General features: G+C 37.7%; 1 protein-coding gene across 1 annotated transcript in view; it reads left to right on the top strand.

Moving 5' to 3' along the window:
- Positions 1-3,574: 3,574 nt before the first annotated feature.
- ADGRL4 (adhesion G protein-coupled receptor L4) overlaps positions 3,575-11,792 on the top strand; it is a 129,864-nt gene continuing 121,646 nt past the window's right edge. The window contains exon 1 of the mRNA XM_003411218.3: positions 3,575-3,721. Within this exon, the coding sequence (XP_003411266.2) occupies positions 3,685-3,721 (37 nt within the window). The 5' untranslated portion in view covers positions 3,575-3,684. The remainder of the gene's footprint in view (positions 3,722-11,792) is intronic.

Raw genomic sequence — 11,792 nt, 5'->3', positions numbered from 1 at the left:
TCGGCACCATCTAGTTGTACTGGAATCAGTCTGGTGGAAGTTGTGGTAGATATGGTCCATTAAATCTTTGGACTAATCATTCCCTTGCATCTTTAGTTTTCTTCATTCTCCCTTGCTTTCGATAGGGTGAGATCAGTGAAGTGTATTAGATAGCCACTCATAAGCTTTTACGACCCCAGATGCTACTCACCAAAGTAGAGTGTAGAACATTTTCTTTATAAACTATGTTATGCCAATTGAGCTAGATGTTCCCCAAGACCATGGAGGTGACTCCTCATTCTTGCAAGGTGACTGAGAACAACTCATGAACAAAATATCCTAGGTTTGAATCAAAATCAGTCATTTGGACTAGTTTTGTGACCCTGGGCAAGTAACACAACACCTCTGTTCCTCATTTACCTCATTGATGGAGGTACCACTCTTAGGAGGTTCTTGCAGGAATTAAATTAAGCTTGAAAAGGTATAGGAAAGCACTGTGGAGACCCAGGACAACGTGTCTATACATAAGCACTCGTGTCATTGTTACTGATACTAGTGTTATTGTTGCCCCACTAGGTGCTAAGCTGTTTGGAGACCAAGGGTCATGGCCTCCATATCTGTGACAGTGTTCTCTCTATTTAACATAGATGAACAGTGCATGTTTGTTAAATTAAACAGAATGGATATGGAAAGTGCCCTCATCTGTTCAAAGATAAAATGATTTGGGTTGATGGCACCAAGACCAGTCATTTCATTTCTTTAAATCAACTTTATAGAGGTATAATTTACTTGCGATGAAAGGCACCCATTTTAATCGTATGGCCCAACAAGTTCTAACAAATGTATACCAAAACCAAACCCAGTGCCGCTAAGTCGATTCCAACTCATAGCGACCCTACAGGACAGAGCAGAACTGCCCCATAGAGTTTCCAAGAAGCGCCTGGCGGATGTGAACTGTCAACGCTTTGGTTAGCAGCCGTAGCACTTAAACACTATATAATTACCATCTCTATCAAGGTACAGAACACTTCCATCACCACAGAATTTTCCTTTGTGGTTCTCTGCTGTCAACCCCAAGCCCCACTCCAACCTCAGGCAACCACTGATCTGCTTTCTGTCACTATAGATTAGTTTTGCCTGACAGTTATATTTAACTTCTAAGCTATAATTGTCCCTATGTTCCAACTTGTCTGGCCTGTTTTTTTTTTTTTAAAAAAATAATCAATTTACATATTAAAAAAAAAAAAAAAACCTTTGCCTTTGAGTTGATTTCTCCAGGCGACCGGATAGGACAGCGTAGACCTGCTCTGTAGGGCTTCCAAGGAGCGCCTGGTGGATTAGCAGCCATAGCTCTTAACCATTGCCCTACCAGGGTTTCCAACTTATATATAGTGACACTGAAAAGAAAAACACCATGGGCAAGTCATTTTGGGGATGAGGTTGCAGTAGGGGTGGATTTTAGCTGAAAATGGAATATAGCATTTTGTACTTCCATAACTTTAATTTTTGAAACTTTTTTGTTTGTTGGCTTTTTAGTTAGTCTTTTTAAGCACACTGCAAACTGTAGACGAGATAGAATATATCTTATTTTAGTGACTGAACACTGAGTTCCAGCAAGGTGAGGACCGAGTACTGGTGATGTCTCATGGCAGGGACCTAGGTCTCCTGTCAACTTCTCCGCCTATTGTTCTTTGTGGAAATTTATTAGTGAATAAAGGAACTGTGTGTCCTGGAATTTAGGTTGCAGGAGTGGGGCCCTAAAACTTATTTAGCTCTGGATGGTCTCTCAGGAGGAACACTCCGTGGGCCCAGGGAGAACTCTGGCTACTTAGCACAGGTTTTGAGGGTGGCACTCTGCACTCTGAGGTCTGCACTTGGGGGCACAGTGATTCTGCAGAGGGTCTGTAATAGTGCTAGGTAAGGTTGGTGGTCTAAAACGCAAAGAACTGAGACCAGGCGATGTGGGGGAAGGGGCTGGAGTCCGGACGTGACCTGTAGATTCGGGGCTTGACACACACATTCACACAAAGGAGGCCGGAAAGTGTCCGGAGGAAGCCTGCGCGTCACAGGGGACAGAGCCGTCCCCTGCCGCCCCCGCCCTGCAGCGTCCCCGGGTACAGGGCCCCCGCACACCCCGCCGCGCTCACCGCCACCGCCACCTACGCGGCCACCGCCAATGAAACTCCTCCCGCTCCTAGGTGAGTGTTCCGCGCCCCTGGTCACGCGAGGTTGTCGGAGGGACCGGTCACTTGTAGGGAAGGGAATTTTTTCGAGGTGCAGTTTACTTGCCAAGTGAAGGTGGCAAACCCTCCAAGAAGAAGAGAAGGAGTCCTTGGCAGGATGTTTTCCTCCTTGGCCTTTCAACTCAGGATTCAAGGCCTAGGGACTAAGTTACCTTTTTAATTCTTTCTGTTAAGGTCTACAAGATCCCCGTAGTCTCAGACTTTGACCTTTCCTTTGATCTTCCCTGAGAAAACTTGAGAAATCCAAAGCATTACCACTCGTGGGTGGCTTCCTGGCATTTTAAGGGGATTGCCCGCCCAAGTTTTGGGTGCATTTAAAATACTATTTTGGTGATGCTGTGAAGGAAGATAATAAATTATATCTTTGAAAGTGAATTAATTCTGGTTTAGACAGCATATATTGTCCTATGTGAGGCTGGGATTTAGAATTGAATGCTTAAGAATCTCTCAGTGCCAGATAAGGACAATTTATCTCAGATGACTGTTTTCAGAACAATAACTTTCATGATTCATAACTGTCCATCCCAAAGCAGGCTTCTCTTGAGAAGATCAGGACCAACAATAAAGAGGAACGTCCTAGCTCTTTTCCTTATCTTATCCTAACAGTCCACAAAATACCATTCCCAACTTTATTTTCAGGAACTCTGAAATGAAGTGTTCTCTTTTGTTGGTCATGTTCCTGTGGTATTCTATTTCATGAAGCTCCACCTTTGACCATCATGTTGAATTTTGTTTTAATTTTCCCTAATGCAAGAAAGAGAATTTTTATTACTGGAAAGACAAAACTGAAACCTCTCCTTAGAACAGAGAAAAAATAATGATTATAATAATCATTATTTTTTCTCTGGGATATGAAAATTGGCTCTTCATTTTAAAACACAACAGATTTGAATTTAAATACTCAGTTTACTTTGATTTCAGCACAGAATCACTCCTAGAGAGGGAAAATTGCTTTATAATCCTGCAAAGTTACCTTTGGGGTGAAGGGCAGTATTTGATGTCAGTGGTGCAAGGATCTCAGAATGCTGTTTTCATTATAAAGTTGGGTTGTTTACTCCATTTTAGCTTAGTTGAAATTTTCTTGATAAGTTTGAGATTGATAAAAGCCTTAATACATTTGCTTTCTTGCTCTTGTGCTGTTATTTAGCTAAATGTTCCTTTGGGAACATTCTCATAATCCATTTATCTAAATGGAAAGAAAAAAAGAGTATTTTAAAATTTTTAGCAGGAAAAGATTGTAATACACCATCAGTAGTACTGCTGACAAAGTGCTATTATGTACTTGGGTTTTAACTCAACAATGGGTGTTTTTTTTCTTTTGAAAAAACATATTTCTCTATTTTATTTAGTGGGCTTTTCCACTTTGCTGAATTGTACCTGTACTCAAAATTGCACCAAGACACCTTGTCTCCGGAATGCAAAATGTGAAATACGGAATGGAGTTGAAGCCTGCTATTGTAACATGGGATTTTCAGGAAATGGTATCACGATTTGTGAAGGTAAACCATCTTTAACACCTCACTGGATTTTATTGTAAAAATAAATTCTGAGGCTAAAGTCCAGCGATTAACTTGTTTTGCATTATACTGTTTGGTTTCATGATAATGGAAAAAAAAAAAAGCTAAATTAACAGTAAGTTTGAACTTCCCACGTCAAAATTTATACATGATTCTTCATGAGAGAGGTTCTTGATGTCTAGGCTCTACACGTGTGTTTCATTCTCAGATACCTAAATGTAGGTATGACATTAAAGGATTTGGGAAGAGAAAACAACTTGAGAAGGCATTATTTTCTGAAAACGTAGATCCTTATTATAGAATCTTAGGCAGTGGCTCAGAGGGAGAATGTTAGAAAGGGTCCTTGTTGGGTACAGTTGAACCCATTCACTTGATAAACAGACCAACATTTGGTAATCAATGTTAAGTCATTTCTTGTCTGTGGTCTCCACCAGGACCACCCCTTGCCTCCTCCCAGGCCTCACTAAATCTCTTTTATCCTCTCTTTCATTTTTAGTAGAAGCAGTTTTAATTGGGTGTTTAATAGACCAACATTTTGTGTAGTAGAGAGGAAAAAAAGTGCCAACTCATATAAATTAGTTTTAAAATATAATTAAATGGCAAGTTCACATTAGGGCTGTGTGGTATTATACTCCTAAATGTATTTAAGACAACGTGGACTTTTTCTAATTAAGCCAGGATATTGTATATTGTTAATATTGCATGTGTTTACTTACAGCATAAACAACTTGTATCTTGTGATTCAATTTGATAGGCTCTTAAAAAAGAAATTAAACATGCAGTATATAGTAAGACCAAACCCCATCATAATTAGTTTAATGTTTAAAAAAATGTAGAGCAAAGCTACAGTTGCTTAATGGCGCATTAGATCAGGCGTCTCTGCATGTACATGCAGCTAGAATTTGTAATATCCTATTCTACAGAAGCTATATTATTCTCTCCATAAATAATCTTAGATTTTTATTGCATATTTAATTGAATGTCATTATGGCAAGCTGATAGTTGTGTGACCTTCAAAATACTGCATCAGACGTATTAGTGTGCTTTTCTGCTAATCATTACAAATTGTACCATAGTACTTCATAAGCAGCTTTTGCCTTTTTATTATTTAGATACTTTCCAACTGTCATCTTTACCATCATTAACATCAGTATTTTTCACAATGTGGACCTTCAGTAACCAACCAGCTTATACTTATATTTTTAATGATTTCTTTTAGAAGTGTGTTTTATTATATTTTTTTTCCTCTGCTGCCTAAGTCAACAGTCAGCTAAAGAGCAAAAAATATTTTCCTTTGGGACAAAAAAATACCTCTAGTTCTTTTGGTCTGCCGTTTCTTTTCACGCAGAACACAATTTGCGATAAGACTTTTTTTTTTATTTTTCAATTTCATGCTTATGTTAACTTCAGACTTTCCTATTTTAAAAAAAGTTACATATACATTTGTTTTAATATTTACTATCTGACTTTTATAATATCCCCTTAGAACTATTTAAGCAAAAGCTTTCATCTTTTATTAGTTTACTGGCAGATATTGATATTATTTTTTTCTATATATATTTAATATGCTTTTTAGAATTAAATCACCGTATCTTCAACTGCCAAATATTCTAGGTTATATTTTGGACTTGAAGACTCTTTTGTTGGCTTTTTCATCTCTCAAAATTCCTCATTTTTCCCATCTTTTTCTAAGAGTGGTATAAGGTCAAGAAATGACTAGATGGAGTTGTGCTATAGAGCATGCCCACTGCTTGAGAAATAAAAGTTGTTTTCTTTTTGGCATCTTCATCATCATCATCATGAAACAAATTTGACTCCCTCAGAGATGTACCAGGACAGGTTATGGTAATAGCCCAACATCACTACACGCACTCTGTTCAACAAGTTATTTTTGAATAAGTTGTTTGGGACTCAGACTACATCGTCTCATAGAAATAAGTTTTAATAATGGTGAATATTCTTTCATTCATTCATATTTTTGTTGGACAAATATGTATTGAGGACCTTCATTATCATCATCACAATCATCAGAATGGTTAATATCTACTTTATACTGAGTCTAAGATATTAATTAGCATAATACTCTCATGTACTATCATTATTCCTGTTTTATCTATGAGGAAATTGAGTGTTCACAGGTTAAGTGAACAGCTCTAGTGATAGAATAAACATATATGTTAGATCCAAGATTTGAACCCAAGTCTGTCTAAAGCCTTTGATTGATTGATACCGTTAGGCTGTTGGATGAAACAATGAATCAGAAATTGGCCTTGATTTCTAGGAAATCATTATTCATCCAGTGGGAGACGGAGAGATATGTTAATGATTATGATGCAGGGCTATAAAAGCTATAGAGGTAAATTTGAGATGCATAAATGACTACAGGAACATTTTCCAAGTGGAGGTGACATTTAAGCTGAGCACTAAAGAGTAAATAGGATTTGTTAAGACTGATAAAGTGCCAAAGAAAAGTCAGACAAAAGGAGTCAACAGTAACAAAGCCTCAGAAGTTGGACATATATGGCATTTTTTAAGGTGCCCCAACTACCTCATTCTGGATATATGTCAGAGAGTGTATTTATTGAGAGAATGGTGAGAATTTAGTCAGAATGCCAAGGATATAGGCTTTATTCTGTTCTGTGGCAAAGAATATCTACTGACAGATATTAAATAGTGGAGTTATATTGTGTGCGTTAGAAACCTGACTCCATTAGACAGACCAAGCATGGATTAAACCCATCCACCACTGCGTCGATTAGCAAGGGTCAACCCAAAAAGACTATTTTATCCTTGTAAAAGTGATATTTATATTTGTACAATACATTACAGTTTTTTGCAACTTCACCCAATATATCTTTAATTCTTATGTCAAACTTTTGAAATAAAAAAGACAGGTGTTGTCTTTGTTTTCAACTACCATTACAACCAGTTGTAATTAACATCTGTTGAGCTCCATGCTGCATCATTTACAGATGAGGGAAGTGGGACTCTGCAAGCTTATGTGAGTTTCCCAGTGTTAAACAAAGTAAGTGATAAAGTTCGAATTCAGCCTCTGGTGTCTCAGCCTTCTTTAGAGTACCACAAATGTCCGAATATCACTGTTTGTAGTTGCCATAGAGTCAGTTCCAACCAAAGAGACCCCATGTGTGCGGAGTAGAACTGCTCCATAGAGTTTTCAAGAGTGTGACCTTTCATGAGCAGTGTCTGGGTCTTAAAAGCCTATAAACGGCCATCTAAGATACTCCACTGGTCTTACCCCTTCGGAAGCAAGGGAGAATGAAAAAAACTAAAGACACAAGGAAAAGATTAATTCAAAGGACTGATGGATTCCACCAGACTGAGTCCAGCACAACTAGATGATACCCAGCTACCGCCACTGACTGCTCTGACAGGGACCACAATAGAGGGTCTGGACAGAGCTGGAGAAAAATGAGGAACAAAAGTCGAACTCACAAAAAAAGACCAGACTCACTGGCCTGACAGAGACTGGAGGAACCCCAAGAGGATAGCCCCCCAGACAGCCTTTTAGCTCAGTGATGAAGTCACACCTGAGGCTCACCGTTCACTCAGGGATTGGACAGACCCATAAAACAAAGCAAGACTAAAGGGACACACTAGCTCAGGGACAGGGACTAGAAGGCAGGAGGAGACAGGAAGGCTGGTGATGGGGAGGGAGTTGACATGTTGTGGTGTTGGTAGCCAATGTCACAAAATAATATGTATAATAATTGTTTCATGAGAAGCTAGTTTGTTCTGTAAACCTCCATCTAAAATAGAATAACAATAAATAAATAAAAAAGAGGTCTTTAAAATAAAAAAAAAAAAGTGTGACCTTTCAGAAACACATCATCTGGTGGGTTCAAACTGCCAACTTTCTGGTTAGCAGCCAAGCACTTTAACCACTACACCGCCACGGTTCCTTAGAATAGCACTAATCCAGTGCCATCAAGTCTATTCCCACTCATAATGACCCTACAGGGCACAGTAGAACTGCCCCATAGGGTTTCCAAAGAGTGCCTGATAAATTCAAACTGCCACCCTTTTGGTTTGCAGGCGTAGCTCTTAACCACTATGCCACCAGCGTTTCCTAGAATATCACTAGTCACTTAAAATAATTATTAGCATAGCACAGGTTTTTAAGCAAAGTTGGTAGAACAGTATCATTTTAATAGGAATTCATTTATTATTTTTAAACCTTATTGAGGTATTAATATGAATGGTGACTATTAATATGAATTTATCTACACACTTGTCTTTATACTGATACTCAAGGATGTTTTAAGGAAGCAAATGAAGAAGGTCATATAGAATTTTGGGGGTACATTCAAAGACTTGAAATTTTTGATGGTGTCTAACTCTAAAACTTAAGTTATTTTAGTTTTTTTAAACATACATTACTCTTGCTATTCCTTATGCTTCCTAATCACACTTTTTGGTAACGCTGTGTTGTGCAATTGTAACAAATATAGGGATCGAGGGCTCTCCCCTCCCCTAGGTAATAAAATATTAAATGAGGGAGGGAAATTTGGAAGGGTGTTGTGAGAATCTTTGTATACATCTAAAAAATAGAGAGAGAGAGAGAGAGCTTGCATTGGAATAGATTGAGCTTTGAGGAGGGAAAATTGGGAAAAGGAGCAAGGAGGTCAAGTGCATGTTTTGTTGTGAGGGCAGGTGGAAGAGAGGTGATTTTTTTTCTGCTTCCTACTACCACATAAGATGATTTGTCGGGCTGCCTACTTGGGAGTTTACTGGAATCAGAATGGGTCAGAGAAAAACAGTTGCCCTAGGTGAGAACAGGAAGGGTCAGGAAGGCTGTAATTGACAGCATGCATAGTATTTTTTTTTTTTTTTTTTTATAGTATTTATCAAAATCTTTTCACAGCTTTGGTTATGACTATTATGAAACAATTTCAGAAAGACTTTACAGAAAATAGTGAAGTCTTGGTGCCTGCCCCCAGGGAGACACACTTTACATTTGAAAAGCAGTTTTTCATCAGTATCTAATAACCATATAAGTGCTTGTAAAACTCAACTGACAGAAGGTTGTAGTACACTAGACAGCAGTAGGGCACTCATAAAGATAGAGAAAATAATGTTTCTCAAAATGAAAATTAATATGGGAGAAGTATTAATTAAGATTATCCACTAGCATGGCTCTGCTGAGGCCAGAATATAAGTGCTGAGGACTTGTGATTGGTTCCATAAGAGTTTTTTCTTTAGTAATAAAGAGGGTGCTCATCAAAATGTGCAAACCAGCAGTCAACAGAGCAGGCATGCATAATGTGTGTGTATAAGCTGTGTTTGCATGCACGGTTAACACAATTAGCTACACTGATTAAACTGTGTCCTTGAAATAATAACTGCAGTTTTAAACATTTAATGCAGTGATTGTTTCCATAAAAGAAATAAACAAAAAAACCTTATTCTTTGCATCATATTTCCATATTTTCACATTTAACTATGGTAGATACAGGTTAAGGTAGAGAGAGAGACAGACAGATATACACGCCTTTTGACTTTTATGAGTTGTGTCTATCAGGTACTGTGAATGATTTTTAGTGTGTTAGAATCACATGTGCTGAGTACTGCCCACTTCTCACTCAATTAAGTGTAAGGTAGTTCAGTTATTACAGTGATGTTGTCATTACTCAAAATTTATAGAATGCCTACTTTAGAATATATATATTTATATGTGTGTGTGTGTGTGTATATATATACACACACACACACGCATATGTCCCAATGGCAGGGAGATTTTGAGGGTGGATTTAGTTTTCAGAAACAGCTAGGAAACACAACAGCCAAATCTAAGGGGTACAGTGGGTGATTTAGTGGCCAAAGTGTGTATGTGCATTTATTTTTTTAACCGTGTATGGTCGCTATGAGTCGGAATTGACTTGATGGCAATGAGTTTGGTTTTATGGTTATAAAGTAATGTGAGGTGAATTTTTTTTCGTAAGTAGCATGGAGTAATGAAAAAGTTGAAAAGTTTTGAACTGTTTTAAGTAGTAACAAAATATCACTGGAGTAAATGTATTAACTTTCAAGTTGTTACTTCTCATTTGGATGCTTATGTTCTATTATTGCTTAAAGATAGGTACAGTATTTTTGTGACTTCATCTCATAAGCATAATCTTTTCTTCCAGAATCACCTTTTGAAAGACATTGTTAATGTTTCTAACTCTAAAAATAAAGATAAACCTAATTAAAAAAAAAAGGTACCAAACCCATTGCCATCGAGTCGATTCTGACTCATAGCAACCCTATAGGACAGGGTAGAACTGCCCCATAGGGTTTCCAAGGAGCAGCTGGTGGATTTGAGGATTTGAACTGCTGACCTTTTGGTTAGCTGCCAAGCTCTTAAACCACCGAACCGCCAGGGATCCAAACCTAATAGACAGTTGAAATAAATTCTCAGTATATTCCAGTTTATTTGGAAACATACTCAGTGCAATTATGCATGCAAATAGTATATAAAATAACCATTACAGAATGTAGTAAAATAACTACTGTAGCTAAATGCCATAAAATGTATTAGTGCATTATTGGGCACAGACCTGGCATTTTCTTATGTGATAAAACATTATAAATATCTTTAAAAAGTGACTGAAAAAGAGGCAAACTCATTTAGTTATTTTAGCAGTTGTAATATTCATTGTTTTCTTCATACCTGAAACCTACTATAATTTTGGAAATTAGAAAATAATACCCCTAAGTACTTAGCACAGCAACAGTTCTTTTCTCTTACCATGAAAGATGGTCCATCAACTTAGATTTATCCTGTTAGATGAAATGGTCTGATAAAGTTAGTCTCTTTATTCAGTGGAAGCCTGGAATAAAAATGAGAAAATTTGAAGTTTACAAATTATTTTAAAATTGTATGCATATGTACCACCTCTATGAAGTTACATACCCAGATTGGGGAGTGGATCAAAAATGCCCGGTTCTGTTCTCTCGAGAGACTATATTTCGCAAAAAAAAAAAAAAACATAGCAGCTTCTAAATCTTGCCTCTTGTCTTAAAGCTTCTAATGGGCATGTTTTGAAAACCTGTTTTCAGGTCTTATCAGGCAGTGTCAGCTCTCCTGAAAGTTCTTCTGCAACTTTTTTTGCCCATTTACCTTTATTACATTTCTATGGTGTTGAAACTTCAGCAGTAGTCTGGGCTAGCCATTTTCTTTTTTTGTTAAATTCCAATCCTCAACTGTGAGTGGGTCCTGTTATTTAAATAATTTATAAAGACTATTTGAAGAATTGGAAAAACATAGCTCACATAATCTTGATTCATACAAAATATATGTTACTAAAAATTCAGGAGTCTCTGAATGGTGAAAACAGTGAAACACTCAAGTACTAGCTGAAATATTGAAGGTTCAAACCCACCTTTAAAAACCCTGTGAAGTAGTCAGAATCAACTTAATGGCAACTAACAGCAACAAAGACAATTCCATAGGGAAACAAACGTTTTTGTAAACTGAATAGCATATTACGTACTCCTGAGAAACTTCCCAGATAAATGGATAATAGTACTCCAAACTTAGAGAAGTTTGAACTGTGGTGTGCTTCTAGATAGTCATGCATCAGATTTGTGTAAAGAGAGGTGCGTATACTTCCTGCAGCTTTCTGAGAAAATGTAACCTATTTAAGAGACACTAGTCGAAATTATTAGGAAACCCTGGTGGCGTAGTGGTTAAGTGCTATGGCTGCTAACCAAAGGGTCGGCAGTTCGAATCTGCCAGGCGCTCCTTGGAAACTCTATGGGGCAGTTCTACTCTGTCCTATAGGGTCGCTATGAGTTGGAATCAACTCGACGGCACTGGGTTTGGTTTGGTTTGCTTAGTCAAAATTAAGGAAACTCTGTGGTGTAGTGATTAAGAGTTACCGCTGCTAACCAAAAGCTTGGCAGTTTGAATCCACCAGGCACTCCTTGGAAACTCTATGGGGCAGTTCTACTCTGTCCTATAGGGTTGCTATGAGTTGGAATCAACTTGAAGGCAATGGGTTTGGTTTTTGGTTTTAGTGTAAATTAGCCCAAGCCTTACGTTCCAGGATGC

The sequence above is a fragment of the Loxodonta africana genome, chromosome 3, assembly GCF_030014295.1.
Source record: "Loxodonta africana isolate mLoxAfr1 chromosome 3, mLoxAfr1.hap2, whole genome shotgun sequence".
Lineage (NCBI taxonomy): Eukaryota > Metazoa > Chordata > Mammalia > Proboscidea > Elephantidae > Loxodonta > Loxodonta africana.
The sequence above is the reverse complement of the archived record's forward strand: the minus strand, read 5'-3'. Positions and strand labels throughout refer to the sequence as shown.